The 18865-nt window shown below is 38.7% G+C and overlaps 1 protein-coding gene and 4 long non-coding RNA genes across 5 annotated transcripts; all 5 read left to right on the top strand.

Moving 5' to 3' along the window:
• Window positions 1–3780: 3780 nt before the first annotated feature.
• Window positions 3781–5509, top strand: LOC130207303 (uncharacterized). The gene is made up of 5 exons (XR_008834269.1): window positions 3781–3871; window positions 4021–4112; window positions 4227–4436; window positions 4683–4820; window positions 5389–5509. It is a non-coding gene; the product is annotated as an uncharacterized LOC130207303 (long non-coding RNA).
• A 2095-nt stretch (window positions 5510–7604) lies between these two features.
• Window positions 7605–8976, top strand: LOC130207522 (uncharacterized). Its single transcript, XR_008834302.1, has 3 exons — window positions 7605–8136; window positions 8513–8620; window positions 8932–8976. It is a non-coding gene; the product is annotated as an uncharacterized LOC130207522 (long non-coding RNA).
• Window positions 8977–8978: 2 nt separating this feature from the next.
• On the top strand, window positions 8979–9410 carry LOC130207523 (uncharacterized). The gene is made up of 3 exons (XR_008834303.1): window positions 8979–9026; window positions 9156–9178; window positions 9362–9410. It is a non-coding gene; the product is annotated as an uncharacterized LOC130207523 (long non-coding RNA).
• A 1728-nt stretch (window positions 9411–11138) lies between these two features.
• On the top strand, window positions 11139–11553 carry LOC130207618 (uncharacterized). The gene is made up of 2 exons (XR_008834307.1): window positions 11139–11206; window positions 11285–11553. It is a non-coding gene; the product is annotated as an uncharacterized LOC130207618 (long non-coding RNA).
• Window positions 11554–15861: 4308 nt separating this feature from the next.
• On the top strand, window positions 15862–16713 carry LOC130207625 (cystatin-POGU1-like). Its single transcript, XM_056436289.1, has 3 exons — window positions 15862–16289; window positions 16368–16475; window positions 16597–16713. Exons 1-3 carry the CDS (start codon window positions 16080–16082, stop codon window positions 16684–16686), a joined length of 408 nt encoding a protein of 135 aa, XP_056292264.1. The 5' UTR covers window positions 15862–16079; the 3' UTR covers window positions 16687–16713.
• The last annotated feature ends 2152 nt before the right edge of the window (window positions 16714–18865 follow it).

Genomic DNA, 18865 nt, shown 5'->3' on the forward strand with positions numbered 1-18865 from the left:
TGTTATGACAGTTAATCTTTACGCTGACATAATGTTTAATATATTTATTAACACCTACATACAAATGTGTAATTATACCGACATATCGTCTCTTCAGAGCTGTCGCAGCTCATTACTTTCCGAGTTGGTTAATACTTTGAATCTTTACATTTTTTAACGTCAATCTACAGCACGAAGCAACATAAGCAGGGTTGTCATCTTTCATTTTATTGTAAACTCATGAGCAACAATAGCTGAGATGGTGACGTCATCGACTAAGCTCCTGATCCAATTGCAAAGGCCGTCCTGCGACCTCCCGTCTGGGAGTGTAGACTCCCAAGTCCAAACTCCAAGTACACAAGTCTGAACTTGGTATTTAGAAATGACTGATGTGTTAAAAATCATACACATTTCTTGTGTTGGTAGTAATTCAACACGTGTTGAATTATCGAATTTGTTAAAATAAAAAAAGTTACATACGACATTTGTTAACTTATTGACCTATCGAGTTGCACACTGGTGTCAACATCCACCAAATAAAAATACTCCATCCCATTAGGTGGCGGTAACGCACATATTAACTAATTTGTCACACCATACGATTAAGTATGCTAGTCTTTAAATGAAAAATGCATTAAAAGATAACTGAAATAAAAGATAGTATATTCAACGTGTTATTGTAAAATGTTTTAATGATGTCTTACTATCTTAATATTTTGATCTACTAGAGATATTGACTTAAGTTCACATTCTGAGATGGTCAGTCTGAGAAGGAAGACCAAAACACCGTATGGGCCTCCATTATAACATCTGCAAAAACAAACAACGGATCAGTGTTTACTCACTTTGAGGCGTGCAGTTGTTGTCCTTTGCCGCTAGAGGTCAGCGTCTTACCATCACGAACAAGTATCCTCTCAGGTCAGACTAATAGTATTTGCAATGAGACTGCTGTGCCTTTGGTTACAAGCTGGAGCTGTAGGTCCAAAAATATGATCTGTAACTTGTTTTATAAGTGGAGTCAAGTCATAAATGTATTCAACAACCATATCTGAAAAATAAAATAGGTTATGTGAGCACATTTTCCCTCAGTGTTTCTATAATCATTATACTCTTAGAGGTTAATAGTCCCAGATAGAACAATGGGTGAGGTTTAAATAACCACACAGCCTCCAGATCTAGTTTTGATTTTGCACATTTACGCTAGATTAATAGGATTATGTTTGGCTAGAACACACTACACCACTACCATGCTATCAAAGACCGTCTTGGTTAATGAGGTCAGAGTTAGAATGCATCTTTATTTAATTTACTTTAGGTACACTGTAAAAAAAGATCCTAATTTTACGGTAAATAACTCTAAATATTTACAGTATTTTTCTTTCTTTTTAAATTACATACAAAACTCTGTGAAATTACAGACATTATCTTTAAATTAACAACCCAACTGTTAATTTAAGTTTTATGCTCATAATACAAAATAACATTTTTTTCCCATTTTTGTAAAGAAAAATGACTGTATTATTAATAGTCTTTTTACCGTTTTCTTAAATGACATACAAATTCATGTAAAACAACAATTATTACCTGTAATTAAATGTGGAGCTCCTTATATGAAGGTTTATGTCCATACTAACAATTTAACGATTTTCTTTGTAATTTTAAGGTAGATCATATTATATTTATATTAATGTGTACTTTTACATTCAAACTCTGTAAATCTGAATCTAAATGTAGCTAACTTTTGTCATTACATTAAACATATTGCATTTTTTGAAGAGTACAAAGTAGAAGAAATAATAGGTTTTGATACTTGTTCTTTATAGGAGCATTATAGGGCGACCGTGAGTATTTGTCCAGTGTCGGTGTCCCGGAGCGAGACATCTAACTTCTAACTGTAAGTCGCTTTTGGATAAAAGCGCCAGCTAAATGCATGTAACATGCTTGAAAGTTTCAACCTCAAGAGAGCAGTGCAGCAGAAACTTGCCATATAGGATTTAGTGTCAACTAGAAATAAGACCGTCACAATGGCAATGACCACCACGAGCGGAGTGCGAAGCATCCCAGATAGCAGTTGATCCTATCCGCCCTCCTGTCGCACTCGGTTTGGTCATGCCACCGGATCCGCGCACCATCAGACAGCGTTGTGACTGCGGTGGATGCTCCACGTTGTTGCCCTTCGACTTTTCAAACTGGTATTTTCAAAACTGCAGCTCTTTGCGCCAGAAGTACGAGTTAGGTAAGTGTTGAATTGTGTTGCTACTGTCGAATTATGGCTCGTTTTCTTAAGAGTTCCCTCTTCTTTTGCTGCCGCTAACATTGCTTTGTGAAGTTTGAGGTATTGTTAGACTTCAACGTAAATAAGTTATTACCGTAACATCCCGGTTTTAAAAGAAAAAATCGTATTTAATCACACACAGTTGGTGATGGTGTATAAGCTGATGTTGCTACTGCACGTGTGCCCTCTGCCAGGGCTGGTCCAGCTAACTACCATGTGTGGTTCTCATGGAGCTATCTTCTGCAGCTAGCGCTGAATTGTCAGTGGTTAGGTTACTTAGCTCCAACCCAAGGGTGCGCGATGGAAGCTGAGCGAGCTAACCGCTAGCCCGCGAGCTAATAACGAGCGCTAGCTCGCGAGCTAATAGCGCTAGCTCATGAGCTAATAGCGGCGCCAGCACAGACCTGTTTTAATTTAATTCGGCATGTCTTGAGTTCTCAACAGTTAATTTACAATGTCATCCTCAGAGTTTTACAGAAGTCACAATACTGTTGATCGCCATCTCTACAATTCAGGTAAGCACACATTCTTTGGAAGGAAATGTTTTCACAGCAACTTAAAGACACATTTGAGAGGGAACCGTATAACCTGTTTAACTTTATAATGACCAGATTTGTATTAATTCATTAAAATACTATCTTAATAGCGTAGTGTTTGTTAGGATCTGTGTGTTTCCTGTTTTATGTTGAAGTCCCTGTCTCGTTTCCTGTTTCCCTGCTCTTCCCTCCCTGTGCTTGTCTGTTTCTTTCCTGATTGTTTCCAGACACGCCCTGATTGTTTCCACCTGTGTCTCGTTCCCCTGTGTATTTAATCTGTGTCCTTCTGTTTGTCTGGTGTCAGATCGTCTTTTTTCGTTCCCGTGTGGTGTTGTCCGTGTTCCTGTACTGAGAATAAACTCAGTTTTTCGTGAAACTCCTGCTGCGTTTGGGTCCTCCACACCACGCATCCGTAACAGTGTTTTTATAAAAATGACTTGACATGCTATATAAGCACTACAAATTAATACAATTGAGAACAAATAGATATTGTATATTTCCTGAAAGAAAAGATGCATTTCAAACTGTTTGTATTTTGGTTTGTTTTAGATAAAATGAACAGAAAGAATGGGCCTGTCTCCAGCTCCACCATTAGACGGAGGGTCCGTCAAGATGTTTTGACTACATCACTGTGATTGATGGGAAACTGAATACAACTTTGACTGTTAAGTAAAGTTTCTTCTCTTCAATGTGTATAACACGCCTATTATTGCCGTTTAATCTCTTTTTTACGGTATACCTCGTGTTTTCAAACACAAATTTTCATACTCCTGGTTATAAAGAACTTTAATAGTTGCAAAATATTATTTTTTTCAAAGTTCTTGGAACAGAAGGTTATATTTCTGTGACAAGTGACACTGTTTGTTTCTTTCCTCTGTAATTCAGGATGTTCCACTTCATAGAATTGTTGACTAACAAACGGTAGCAGTAATGCCACAAAGCTATACCAGCTTTGTGGCACTACTGCTACCGTTTCTTCTACATTATCCGAGGGACGAAAGGGTGGACAAGGCTGTCAGAAGCGCCGAACAACCTGGACCAGACTGGCAGACACGTGACGTCAGAGTAATTGGATCATGCGGTATTATATTAATATTGTATTAATTGGCCGTTTTAAACGGATATAAAAAATCACTTTGTTATATATGTTGGGGGAAACAACATTTTAATCACATTGTTCTGTTTATAATTCTGTACTTTTTCATTGTGTTTATGTGACTTAATTTTTAGATAATTACTTGGTGGAAATATATGTCTTGCGACACATCAGATCTCCAGTCAGAAGAGGAGGCAATTCCTAAAAAGAGGAAGCCAATGCCGGTGTGAGTAAATATGTATACATTTTATTCTTTAGAACACTTTTACCTTAATAAAATAAAGCGTCTGTCATTCATTTTTATAGTATGACCAATTAGTTTTTTTCTATCTCTTTCTAGCCATTTCTATGGAGACTCGGATGGAGACAGTGAAAATGAAAATTCCCCCCACAAAACAGGGGTCCAACCACTAACGGGACAGTTGTCCCTCCAATCATTGCCTCCTAACTATTCCATGTACTCCATCACCAGCAGGACAGCGAACACGCCAGGGGGACACGCCCACCTGGCGAGGGGCGTGGTGTGGTTCAGACACCATTGCCTGCTGTGGTGAACAACACCTCAAACGGCTATGGGATTCAAATTGAACCTTTTAATCATTTAATTTTTTTAAATGTTAACAATTGTTAATTGGATACAAGACATGCAATACACACTGTCACATTGAATCCAAGTGAATATGATTATTATGATTGCATTAATGAAATTGTATACAACTTGATATTTCCATATTTTATGTTAAATCTCTTAATCGTTACATTTTTTAACTGTTTTTCGAATGGTTTTTTTATATAGCTGTTCCAGTTCAAATCCTAGGCATGCTGGAGACAATTACAGAGGTGAGAGACCCGGTTCCGTTTCCGTGTACCACAATGGAGGAAGTGGACCTTTTTGAGCAACGGCTCAAAGATCCCGTCAACATTCTAATGAGTGGTGAGTTTTTTTGTTTTAAGAATCTCACAAAGCTGATTAAAATCTATTGTATGTAATTAACACTAGACAATACCATGTTTGATGGAAATGTTTTTTCAAACATTCTGTAAAGTATCAAATATTAATCGTACTTTTTCGATCCATTTTCGATTTCCTCCCTGGCAACGATCGGACGACATGATGCCAAACGTGGAACATCCCCGAATGAATGGAAAAAAATTATTCAGTCAAATGACATCTAAGACTTTGCTCCTGCGTAAGTAACTCATATTTAATGAAAACAATTTGGATTCACCCAGAGGTCTTGAGTAGTGTTCAAACTTACGAATAACCATCTTTCCCAGATCTTTTTAACGGTGCTAAATAAAATGTTTGAATTGCAACTTTATTCTCTACTTGGGTAAATGTTACTCGACTATATCTTTACATAATAGTTATATGATATATTGGCTCTAAATATAGCATAGCACACCTTAAGTGCCAGACAGCTACTAGATTTTAGACTGCATTTCTGCTCTATGTTGCACTGAGGATTCATGAGATTTTGTATCTGCTTGTGTGATTACAGATGCCGTCAGAAAGAATCATGCCACACATGCATCCACTGATGAACAGATTCTAAAGCATGCCATTAGGTGGTTCAACCTGGCAGCAAACCGGGGTAGCTCCAGGAGGCGTGCTACTGTCGACATCCCCACACTGAACAGAATTAAAAATATATATTTATATTTTTATATATAATATATTTTATATATATATACACACACACCAGTTCTCAGTTGGAAGTTCCACCATTCACTTGAGGCCACTGCGACCTATTCTCTGGGAGAATTGTGGTATTTGGGTTAGGTGGTCGGTATTTATGGTTGTATTAGTTGTAGCTCTTGTGTTCTAATGTGAGCTATAGTTTTTACTCTATATGTATGTGTGTATATATTGTCTCGAACTAATTATAAATAAATATGATTCATACATGTACAAGAAATAATTTGATGTCCTTTTAATAAACTGTTTTGATATTATTTCCGATTGCATTTCTTTTTTCCCCATTGATGCATATTAAATATATGTCGGTATGTAAAGTAATTGATCCGGGCCAAATGAGCTGCTTTATGGAAGGATCCAAATGGAATGAATATGGGTGCATACGGCTGTACATCTAGCCACTGATCCGGAGCCTATGACGCATCCGAGGGAGTCAGTTTGCTATCTGTGATATTAATTGTGTTACATTGAACTGGAATAGGCCTTTACTGTTCAAAATATTGAAAATGACAATGCTATTAAAAACATTTGATTTCCACATTCCAAGTTGTGCAAGTAAAAAATAGTGTGAGTTTGGCCTGTATTATAGAGATTTATGCCCACATGGACACTTCCAGGCCGGTTAAATTAACTGGGTTTGCCCTAACGACGGAGGCCCGATTCTGCCATAGTTGCTTGCTACTTTGGGCGTCCTTTAGCCGGCAAAAGACAGTAACCTTTGCCCATGTGATTGAGGCCCAGTGCTGCTATAGTGCATGCCGTCTTGGGCATCCACACAACGGTGAAAGAGGGGGAGTTTGGCCCTAAGAAAGTAGGCCTTGTGCTGCTGCAGTGCATGCTGTCTTGGGCATGCGTAAGTCAGCCAAAGACTGTGCATTTAGCCGGGGGAATTGAGGACAGCAGTTTCTTTATCCGAGAAACAGCGTTGTTGGCTGCCTTTAATTCAACCTTTTCAGCCTGGACGCAGAGCTCAAGTAGTCTTGAATGTGCCTCCAAAAATGTATGGTATTTACGGGGTTAAATCAGCCTTTTCATCGTTTTGACGCAAATTGGCAGAGATCCCGGTTATACTCAGCCAATTTAGCCTGGAGATGATGCTGTAGTGCATTATCAAACTGCACAATTACTGTTGAATCTACCTTGCTTCCATAGACAACTAACATACTTTAAAGACATTCACTGTCTACAGTGAGCAGTTGAACAATTAAAATGTACATTGTCCCATATAAAGGATGGCTAATGGCCTAACTACTTTGGCCAACACCTTGGATCTGCTGGATTTGAGCTATGCAGAAGAATAAAGACAAGAAGAGGGAAATGGCTTCGCAATGGATTGACTTGCTACATGCGGTTAAAAGTTTGAAAACATGTTGCAACCTGTATGGGATAATGGCCATGTTGGCAAATGAGTGTTGCTGTGGGCAAAGGCTGAACTCGAAACCAACCTGCCGCATAACACTGCAACACAGTTCGGGGAAAATGACATTGTCATGTTTGCACAGTTGGCATTTTGGTGGTTCTAAAGGAAAGGTCAGGGATTTGTTAAAATGCAAGAGGGTCATACTATGGGCCATCTGAATGTAAATAGAATGTCACCATGATATCAATCCAGCGATAAGCAATATATGCAGTGATTATTGTTGATTGTTCCATCTCAATTGCCGTCATCAGTCCTCATTTGGGTTATTGTGCAGGGAATGGCACTAAAACTTTTTAAAAATATTTGGGTGCTTCATTTTCTTTAATTAAAGACCCACTAAACACTGGGCCTCTACTTGTGTGTTCTTGTGTTGAGGCTAACCGGAAATAATAGTAATAATACAAATAATAATCTACCACTTCTGAGTAGACTCAATGTAGAGGAAACGCTTCATATGGATCAATGTGTTGGAGTTCTGTTGACTGTAGACTAGTAAGTATACTACAAAGGAATTGAATGACCAACCGTCGCCCTCTCAGCCGGCCTTAAAACATACTAAGTGTGGAAATATATATATATATAGCCTACCATGTGTCTATGTGTGTTTGTGTTAACCTATAGGTATTATTACAACTTTACCATATAGTATTTCATTTGTATTCATACACTGCAATGGAAAGAGTTAATTGAATATACCAGCCTATAAATACAACTAAATACAGACATTTCTTTAGTTTCTTTCAAAACAAGTCATCTTTTTCTATATTTGTTATGTTACCACGCTAAAACCATTGCTATTGGCTGTCTCCCCACGTTGCTTTGAACATGATTGGATAATCTGCCTGTCACTCAGAGAACTGGCCAATGAGAACTGTCCGCGCCTCGGATTTGAAATTACGTCTGTTTGAGCGGGAAGCCGCAGCGGGGCAGGCGCTACTCGGCAGGTCTGCTAGTGTCTGCTGTTGACCTACCTGCATTATTACCTGAAGTATTTTACATATGCCTGCGATTTTAACTTGTGGGATGTCAACGGAGAAAGAAAGACTGGGACACAGAGGAAGGATCATACGGGATGTGGTGACCAGCAAAGTTACGTGAATTGATATCCTGCAAAATTATTGAAGATATCAGGTAAGAAAACATTTTCACTGTTACTTTCTGAAACAACCTAATGTAATTTTCTGTTTAGCATAGTTTAAACATATTTCATTTAGACATATGGAAACAAATTAATCATTTTATATGTTTAAAAGTAATGTTATTACATTAAAATCAGTTAATTAGTGTGTTTAATACAGTTCATAATGGATTAAATAATGCTATAGGTGGATAAACGGACTGTTACAAAGAGTTTGGTTAGCTAGTTAAGTAAACTAGCTTCAGGTAACGTTAGCTTGTTGGCATGATTCTGTCTCACAACCAGAAAACATACTTGAATGTGGTTTAGGTGGGTGACATGGATATAATTGACAGTATTCTTCACTTTTTCGAACCGTACTGCACACAGCACTGGACCCTGAGCAGTGCATGGCCTGCAAGATCATGAGAAGGCTGAAGAACCAGGAGTGACAAGATACCACTGGATGGTGGGGCACATAATTCCACTCAGGGACAGGTAAGCAAACAGACAAGACATAGAGAGAGATAGGATTTGTTCTTACAAAAAACAATATAAAACAGCAAACATGTGCATTTAAACAGAAACAATACACACATACATACTGTAAAATGTGTTGTGTTCATTTAAGAAGCCTGCTCAAAACAAATGCATGCATGAGTTACTCTAAGTCAGACTGGGAAATAAAGCCTCTAATTTTTGTAAATGTTTCTGAGTTGGAAAAAGGCACCTTGGTGATGCTGGTGATATGATTCTTAAAATTGAGTTCACCTTCCATGGTCACTTATAGGTTTGTGATTTGTTTTTAGTGATCTGAAAATGTCTGTTTACCAACGGTCCCCATCCAACCTGACAGGCGTGTGAGGATCTGCAGAAAAGAATGGCAGAACATCCCCAAATCCAGGTGTGTAAAGCTTGTCGCGTTTATCGAAGACGAGGCTTTAACCGTGCAAAGGTGCATTAACTAAGTACCAAGTAAAGGGTCTGAATACGTATGTCAATGTGATAATCCAGTTTTCTCTTTTTATTACAGGGTATTGAGTGTAGATTGATGAGGTAAAATTAATTCAAATGATTCTATCATAAGGTTGCAACATAACAAAATGGGAAAAAAGTGAAAAGTCTGAATACTTTCTGCATGCACGAAATATGTGGTGGCAGTTTTTTCTGATTCATTTTCACATTACCTTTTCAACACTGATAATAGCTAATTACACGAAACTTTCTTATATTTTTCAGCTCAATAAGGATTGGAACAACATTGACGGGGGGAAACACCCAAAGTCCATCACTGTAAGTATCCACTGCAGCATATATAAAAGATATTAGTCCATTTGAACCACTATTGCAAAACCTTACATTGTGATTAATATTAGATATGATTTCTCAAGTACTTTAATGATCTGAGCAAAGCACTTTAAGACAGTTCTTCCACTGGCCATAAAAAACTGAGGAGCTTTTCCTTCGGCCTTCTTTTGAGTTGTACGGTGGCCCTGAGAGGTCAGGGCACTGCAACTTAATAAAACATGCTAATAGACAAAACACAAGCAAATTAAGAAAACAACTTCATCAAATTGACAGCACATGTGCAGCATTTAGAAAAGCGCTGCAAATTCAGACGACACAACACGGTACAGAAAAGCGCTGCAAATTAAGAAAAAGTGTTTCAAGAGGACACTAAATCGTGATGAACACAGCTTGGACAGGCTTGCTGTTGCTATGGTTTGTGACTCATGAAGTTATTGAAATCGGGTATTGTATCATCTGTTTACGTTGTGGACCTACAATATGCTACTGCTCTACTCACGGAAAGTGAGCTGCATGCACTCGCAGGACCTTGCAGAGCGGAAAAGCTGAATTATATCAGTCATTCTGATTATTTCTGAGGAGATTTGACAGATTTTAAACTGTACTATCCGGTTTAACAGTGTGGACAGACAGCCTGTAGCCTGCATCATATTCATGTAGGCATTATTAGACAAAAAAAATATACAGTCGTATAGTCTACAGTAAGCCAAGCATTCCCATGAGACTTCTTTCCTTGGAAAATCCCCAAACAGACCACTATTACCTTACCTGAAATAAACATACCTCGTACTACTATCACCACCATAAAGTTATTGCTTATATGGTTATTATGCAAGCTACAGTTAACGTAACTTTTTCAATTTTGAAGATGAGGTCATATGAGATTGAATTCTGCTTTTCGCTCTGCAAAGTCCTATGAGTTGCGTGCAGCGGTCACTTTACGTGCAGAGTAAAGCAGCAGCAAAAGTCAGTTCCCAACATAAACAGATGGTATACGAAGCCGCGTCACTTCAATAACTTCACGAGTCTCAAACTAGCAGCAACAAACATGTTCAAACCGTGCTCAGCACCATTGTCCTTTGGAAACACTTCTGTTTTCTGTATTTGCGGCATGTTTTCTAAATGCTGGACATGTGTTGTCAAATTGCTAAAGTTTAATCTTAACTTGCCTGTGTTTTGTCTTTTTGCATGTGTTTTCTTAAGTGGCAGTGTGTTGATCTCTCAGGGCCACCGTAGAGTTAGCATACTTTTCAAAGACATGTCGTCATCATTATCATCATCTACCCTTTTTTTATTTCTAAAGGGGCATTGAGAAAAGACCTCAGACATGTCACAATATAATTATCGGTGGTTGGTTTGATCTAGATGTATCAATTAGCTTCTTTTTTTGTTTAGCTACAAGTGTGTTTACCTTGCTATGATACATCTGTGAAGCGTGCCATTGTTGTGAATCCACGTCTTTCTTCTTTTCGTGATTCACATGTTTCTGATGGAAGTGCTAAGACATGCACTGCGTGCAGCTTTAAATAGGTAATAATTTAATTACTATCATTCTCAAAGCTGACTGTTCAGATTGACAGAATGTCAATTGGTACAGACAATTTCAAAATAGTTAGTTTAAGTTTGTTTAAAGGAATGGGAAGAAATGAAAGCCAACTTTCTCAGGACTTTCCAGTGAATTTGTTTGTCCTTCCCCTTTTCCCCCCAGATGCACCGAGGATCTGGCTGATTACTGGAAATTTGGAAGATTGTTCTTTATCTGCACTGTCACTTCTGGTAAATATTTATGAAGAAGAAATATACTTTATTAATCCCCAAGGGGAAATTAGTTCTCTGCATTTAACCCATCCTTAGTTATTAAGGAGCAGTGGGCTGCAGTGATGCGACCAGGAAGCAACTGGGGGTTCAGTGCCTTGCTCAAGGACACTTCGACTTGCAACTAATGGGGAGAGCCGGGATCGAACCGACAACCTTGGGGTTGCAGGACGGCCCCCTTACCCCACTGAGCTACAGCCGCCACAATTATGGACCTTTTGTGGTATGTTTTGCTTTCACTTATCAACTGATAGTGAATAATTGGTTGATTTTGAAAATGTACATTAAATAAAATGTTTTAAAATCAATATTGGTGTGTACTTTATATGTAATTCAGCTTCTAACCTCTACTTTAATTGAAACATTGAATGTTTTGTAGATGTTTCAATGTATTTAGATTTTTCACAGTAATCTCAAAAGCTTATATTTCATAATAATTGAACACTTGTAATAGTACAGGAGAAATCTGGAAAATCACAGTATTTCACTGCAAAACCTTTATAAATATCATTTTATTGAAGGTGTTTGATTGTAATAATATAGGAAAAATCTGTAAAATCACAGTATTTCACTGCAGAACCTTTAGAAATATCACTTTATTGAAGGTGTTTGATTGTAATAATATAGGAAAAATCTGTAAAATCACAGTATTTCACTGCAGAACCTTTAGAAATATCACTTTATTGAAGGTGTTTGATTGTAATAATATAGGAAAGATCTGTAAAATCACAGTATTTCACTGCAGAACCTTTAGAAATATCACTTTATTGAAGGCGTTTGACTAATAATATAGGAAAAATCTGTAGAATTACAGTATTTCACTGCAGAACCTTTAGAAATATCACTTTATTGAAGGTGTTTGATTGTAATAATACATTCAAAATCTGTAAAATTACAGTATTTCACTGCAGAAGCTTTAGAAATATGACTTTATTGAAGGTATTTGACTGTAATAATATAGGCAAAATCTGTAAAATTACAGTATTTCACTGCAGAAGCTTTAGAAATATCACTTTATTGAAGGTATTTGACTGTAATAATAAAGGAAAAATCTGTAAAATAACAGTATTTCACTGCAGAACCTATAGAAATATCACTTTAATTAAGGTGTTTGATTGTAATATTACAGGAAAAATCTGTAAAGAAACAGTATTTCACTGCAAAATCTTTAATGAAAATTACTGTAAATTTATGGTTTTCGTCCTTTATTTGAAGTAAGGTATTTTACCTTAAATTTACGGTTTTTGTTTGGCAGCCGTAGCTGCCACTCATTTGACCTTCTTTTTACGGGTTTTTTTCTTACAGTGTACAAAACATCACTCCACCAATGCCTTAACACGGTGCTCTATCTTCTTCTTTTTGTGCATTACAATCCTACTTTAAAAATATATATATTTAAAATGAGCATATATTAAAAAAGTTATTAAATAAATATAAAATGCACTACGTGTATGTTCATAAACTGAATTGTACATATTCTATATAGATTTAATCTATATTAAATTTGACACTGATGCCACAGCGCGTGTATTACTTATTTTGGGACTTTGCTGAAAATAATATTTCACAGGGGTTACATCACTGAAAAAAGTTTGAGAACCACTGTTTTAAGGGATGTTTCGTGATGGAATATTGAATTAGTGAAGGAAGGAGACTTCTTGGGAAGCATGTTTGGGAAAGCAGTGCTGACTCCAAGTCGACAGGGGGCGGTAGAGCGCCATTTGCCGGAAGCCCACTGCCGTAAAGTAGCTTAATAGAAGCGAATAAAGAACGATGTTTGATTTTGGCTGCCAGCGTCCAACGTTGATTTGTTGTGTGCTTTTGCTGATATGAAATCATATTTTTAATGAATGTTGCATTCAGGTGACGTGAGGCTACATCTGTAACGTTACGTCGCTACAGGCAGGTGCCTTCAGGGCGCCTCTGTACTGCAAGTGTTTGCAACTGAGTTTAATTTGAGGCACTTAAAAACTAAAAGTATTTCAATGTTAGGTTGCTTTCTACAATTGTCTAGTTGTTTACAATTTAAGAATGTTGTATACTAAATATGTTATAATCAGTTAAAATACGATTGAACGAAGCTACTAGTTTATAAAGTAGGTCCAAAGTACTCCAGCAGCTACAACATTAAATTGATACAATAATGATCTAATGATATAATAACCCTCACAGGGCTTGAATACTTTTGATACCTTGAATACATTTAGTTGGTAAGACGATCACCAGGTATTATGTGGGTGTGGATATTGCTAACCTAATTCGACTTGTGTAAATCATTTTTGATACAATTGCTCTTATGTTATTAAAGTCTTTGCTGCTTACTGTTACCTACACATTCTCCCTAATTAAGTTGGCCTAAAACATTTGCCCACAAATTTAAAGTAGCCATTTCATTTAAAATCAATTAATTTCAACGAGGCAAGTTTGCATGACCATAATATTACACACTGTTTCAAAAGCACATTGTACTGTACTGTACATATGTTCTGTATCTGCTTGTTTGTTTAACCTGAATCATGGTTCGTAAAATATTAAATGGAAGCACAATTACGTCAAATGGAGCCTGCACCTGATATACCATGTAGTATCAAAATACATTGTTTAAAATCAGTTTTAAAAGCTCAACCAAAGCTGCATAGTGTGCACAGGTTTTAAGAGGTTTATAAAAGGATGGATTAAGATATTTAAAGTTGACCTGACCTTTAATTTAGAGAGGAAACAATTAGTCCATTAATCGATCAGCCTTTTGACATAAAATTGTTCCGCAACTATGATAACCACTTAATTAAATTCATTTATCAAGCAAAATGACAACTGTTATCGTGTTTCAGCTTTTTGAGGACTTTTATAAAATATCTTTGCACTGAAACCAAACAATGTCACTTCTGTATTGGGAGAATCGTAAAAAAAATGTATTTGAACTATTAAATCGATTAATTGAGAAAATAATCATCAGTTGTAGCACCCTTGTAATTATTCCCCCTGTCCATACTGAAGTTATCCTCTCCTAGCGCACAAAATGAACAAAACCCTGCACCCACCTTCAGTATGCTGTCTCCCACCCACACCACAAGCACAACAAAGGAATGTTTTGCTACCCTTTTTTATTATTATTAAAAGATCTAAAGAACAAACTGTATTGCTTACTTTCCAGTTGCCCCCCCCCCCCCTCCCACATGTCCTCTCGGGCCCATTGAACCAACCAGCGGCACCACGCTCCTCCTGCCTCGTCCATCACTGCTGAGCAAGATCTTCTCCTCAGTGTGACTCTGAAAACTTGAGCTTATCACATTTCAAACACACAGTACATGAAGTGGATGGATGAAAAAATACTTTTTTTTTCTTGATCATACATACACATATTATTGATACATTATCCAAATAACACAATATAAACTCATTCACTTCCCATCACTCTGTTTTAAAAATTGTACAGGAAGTAAATCTCGGTAAAAGTTTTGGGATGCTTACCCGAAATGAATAACAATGAATTTAGATGCAATTATATTTATACATTTATTGGTAACCTTGTCCGAGAGGGATTTATGTCACTAGGTACAGCAATTACTCAAAGAAATAAAATAAATTCACTGCCTATAAAATGTATTCACTATCCTTGGATTTTGGCCTGCTTGTTTTCAATATTTTTAAATCTGTGGAAATGCTATTTTTATTTGCTCAAGGAAATGTCTTTAATGGCATATTAATGAATAGTTTAAAACAAGTACAAATATGATACCAAAAATTAATGATTACATTCATCAACGTCAGAGTTTCCTCTGACAGCAGTTGCAGCCCGGATTGCACATGGATGGTCTCTGCAAAACCTCTCAAGCTCTATCAAGTTGCATCAGTGTCAATAGACATTTTAAAGCCTTGCTACACATTTGTAAAGTGATTGTCATCTGAACTCTCATTTGGCTTTATGTTTGGGGAAGTTGTCTTTCAGTTTTACAAACTGAAACATGTCTTCTTCCACATTCCCTGTAGTTTTCTGCATGCATTTGACCCTTGACCTCTACTAGCCACAGCCTGTTGCAGAGAAGCATTCTCACATCATGGCGCTGCTGCCACCAGGCGTCATGGTGGCGATGCTGTGCTTCTGTTCATTTGCAGTGTTTATATTACACCAAATATTGCATTATAATGGGCTAGTAGCCCCTTTGGCTGGAGTGGTGGCCTGCCACACGGACTCCAAATGTCTTTAGCGTGCTCAGATTAAGCGGTGAAATTGTAATTAAAATCCCTTTATTACACTACAGGTGACCTCCATTCAGCTTCATTGTGTGTATTCTAAAAACAAATCACAAATGGATCGATGAATGGCCAAGCGTGTCAAGAGTCTGGGAATTTATGAAATTATATTTTCATAGTTATGTTTTTGAATTAAAGTGTGTGTTGCTCAGTATGGAATATATATTTTAATTAATATTGTGTCCACTATTTATAACAACAAACGTCAGTAGTGTTGCACACTTTGACTCTTCTAGCCAATCATGCTTTCCGGAAAAAAGTGTGTGCTTGCTGAATTTGTTTGTTAATTATGTATGAGTATTAAGTATGTGCCTGTCGACCGAAACGACGTGTAGGCCTATTGTTCCCCATACTTACAACTTTATGCAACAACGCTTCACAGCAGCAGCAGCAGCTTCACGTTTGTGGTCGGAGCGGGTTTTTTTCACGTTGGCCGTTCATGTTTTAATTAGCAGATAGGAAGCAGGTGTGCGCTCCAGCCAGCACGTCTTAACCCGGCTTTGAACGCGCTCTCGGCCATTCACACCCTGACTGTCGTGCCTCCTTGTTAGCTTCTCCAACACGACTTGTCAGACGCAACATGTTCGTGTGGTTTTGCATTGTCGCGTGTGCTTCGGCCGCTTGCCTGGTGGACGCCGGGATGGTGAAGGCCGGTCAGCCACACCAAGTCCCGGTGAACGGCTCCAAGGTTTTGAGGGCAGCCCACTTTGCTTTAGTTGAATTCAACAAGGCAAATATAGAGGAACAGTTCGCTTATAAAACTGTAAAAATCACGTCGGCCAATATTCAGGTAAGACTTAATTCTTGAGTACACACCTGAATGTTATACCATACACAGGATTCCCCTAATGAGTCCCGTTTCCTGTAGATCGTCTCTGGTATAAACTACATCCTAAAAATGCTGCTGGCACGTACGAGGTGCAAGAAGATCTTCACTGATGACGGTGTATCATGTGTTTTCCACTCTGAGCCCAAGGTGAGTTCAGAATTTGACGTGGTACATGATGCCGCTAAATACATGTGCTCCTTACTTTGCCCCTGTGCACATTGTTTCGTGTAGAAATGATAAAGGTGCACACATTTGCTTTTTGTTTCAGGAACTTCAGTGCCTCTTCGTCGTATCAGAAATCCCCTGGGAAGGTTCTCGTGTACTTTCTAAAAATAAGTGTTTTCCATATAATTATTGACCGCTATTCTGATTGCTGTTGTCAAATAAACCGTTATCAATGAACAGTGTTTCATAAATGGGAGCTTTTTTTAATATACTGTCCACAACCTCTATGTTGATAAAAAAGTGATTTCATTGGCTCCCAAATATGCCACTTGTTCTAACACCGACCTGATAAATTCAGTGACCTGCACTGCTGCATTGGGGTGAAAAATGGCGTAAAGATTCCCGTGAGTGACTGGGGCAGCTTCACTGTGCCTCGTCTCTCGCTGTGTGTCCTGGCAGCTGTGAGGCCCTGGGTCAAGCTCGGTCAGACACACGGCTGCTAAACGGAGACGAGGCTACACCTCTTCACATTACAACTACGATCTCCATGGAGGATTACAGGCTTTTTCAGATTACCGCTCGGCAAGACTGAACGGTCTGCTGTTCTGGCCGCCTTTTTTCTCCTCTCTTAACCGGCAGAATGGATGGCTCACTGACCACGGACAGAAAAACACTGACTTGGAGAAATTATGTTGTGTGGTGACGCATATCTGCACTACCACAATTTCAGGAGTCTTTCCCTTGCAACCATATGTTTGATTCACTTAGGTAAAATTAGGGGGGAGAAAAAAATTGGGATTAGTGGCTGATAAAAACATGTTTTAGTTAAAATGGCAGACATTTCTAAGTAGAGTGGGGGCTAAAGGGGCCATGTCTGTTTGGCTTTGATTACAGTAAACAGCCACATGGATAAGCGGCACACACACACACACACACCCCTGTCACCCAGCCCATAATGTCTCTAATCAGGGATGTCTTGATCAAACTGAGCAAAACATAAATAATTTGCTGGCACTGTGGATTAGGTAGGGGGGGTTAGAAATGTGGGGGAAGGGAGTTACTCCTTAACGTAGGATCACTAACATCGATGCCCTGTCCATCTGCCATTCCACCCACACTGACACACTAACAGGTGCATAGACGCAGATACACGTGTATGTTCTGTGCAGACGCTCCCATACTCCACCCTGCACTGGCCCTACCCCTGTCCTCACTTAGCCTGGGCAGCAGATGGTGAGGGGCAAGGCTTGTAGCCCCCCTCCCAAGTCCAAGCCACCAGCCCATCACTCCCTATTCCCCCCCCCCCCCCCCCCCCCGCGAACACCACCCCACCCCTCTTTGTGTTGTTGAAGAGCTTGAGTGCTGAAAGGCGAGCCCCAGCTTGTCCCCCCCCCCACCACCCCCACCCACAAATCCTTGGCTGGCTGCCATTGGCGGGACTCAGTCAGGTGTCCTAATGCTTCAGTTAGGGGAGGAAACGCTGGTTAATCTGCCCATCGCGTGCCACCGGCCGTAGCCTGGCCTCTTTGTGTCTGGCACCCCTCTGATCATTCCCTCCACCCGTTCATCTCTCTTTCCCCCTTTTCCAACCCAGTTTCTCTACCCCAAGATAGGGTCATCCTTTCTTAAAGACATCCCCTCTTGGGATGGGTTTTAACGTGAGTCTTTAGACAGATCCAGTAGTTTTGACAGTTTTGAATATCTCCTGGTTGACGGATTGAACTATTATGTTGTCCTCTCCATCATTAAACCCTTCTCTATGTTGTGCTGACTCATCTCAGGCTTCCAGCATACCTACAAATGCACCATGCAGGAACTTTGTTGCTATTAAATATGACACCATTCTTCTTTATAACTTCCGTGCCGCTTCACACCAACAGTTCCTGGTGGTGCCTTTTGATGCATACCGTGTCTTCTCTCCAGCCATGACCACTGGCCTTTCTGTTGATCCCAAGTTATCGTAAAACACTAACATATTGTATTTCATCAAGGGTTGCTCCTCAAGGAAGACTTAAAGTTAATACAAAATTGCTACCAATTAAATCGAGGTATTAACACATCAATGTACAATAAAAATTTCCTTAAATCCATTTAAAATGCTTTATCTCTCGTGTAGCTAAAAATATTTTTGTTATTTTAGTGTTTTGTATTTTGCTCTTGATTGTTCTTACATCCTCACACAGGTGAAAGTCTATCTCATAAGGAGGTAGCCGCATAACGTACTTCTGGAAGATGCATTTCTCTTTTGAGGATGAATGATGCTGAGATGCTACTTGCAGGATGCTGATATCATGTGATTACATAACCAGAGAGGGGTCATTACCATTTGACCCCTCCTGACCTTCTTTTTGATTGACCCTGGGTTTGGTCAC

Source organism: Pseudoliparis swirei, chromosome 17, assembly GCF_029220125.1.
Source record: "Pseudoliparis swirei isolate HS2019 ecotype Mariana Trench chromosome 17, NWPU_hadal_v1, whole genome shotgun sequence".
Classification (NCBI taxonomy): Eukaryota; Metazoa; Chordata; class Actinopteri; order Perciformes; family Liparidae; genus Pseudoliparis; species Pseudoliparis swirei.

Bases quoted from the DNA above. Each gene is read 5' to 3' on its own strand.
- LOC130207625 (XM_056436289.1), top strand. From the start codon at position 16,080: ATGTTCGTGTGGTTTTGCATTGTCGCGTGTGCTTCGGCCGCTTGCCTG. The intron at 16,290-16,367 runs GTAAGACTTAAT...CGTTTCCTGTAG, and splicing joins TCACGTCGGCCAATATTCAG to ATCGTCTCTGGTATAAACTA. The intron at 16,476-16,596 runs GTGAGTTCAGAA...TTTTTGTTTCAG, and splicing joins TTTTCCACTCTGAGCCCAAG to GAACTTCAGTGCCTCTTCGT.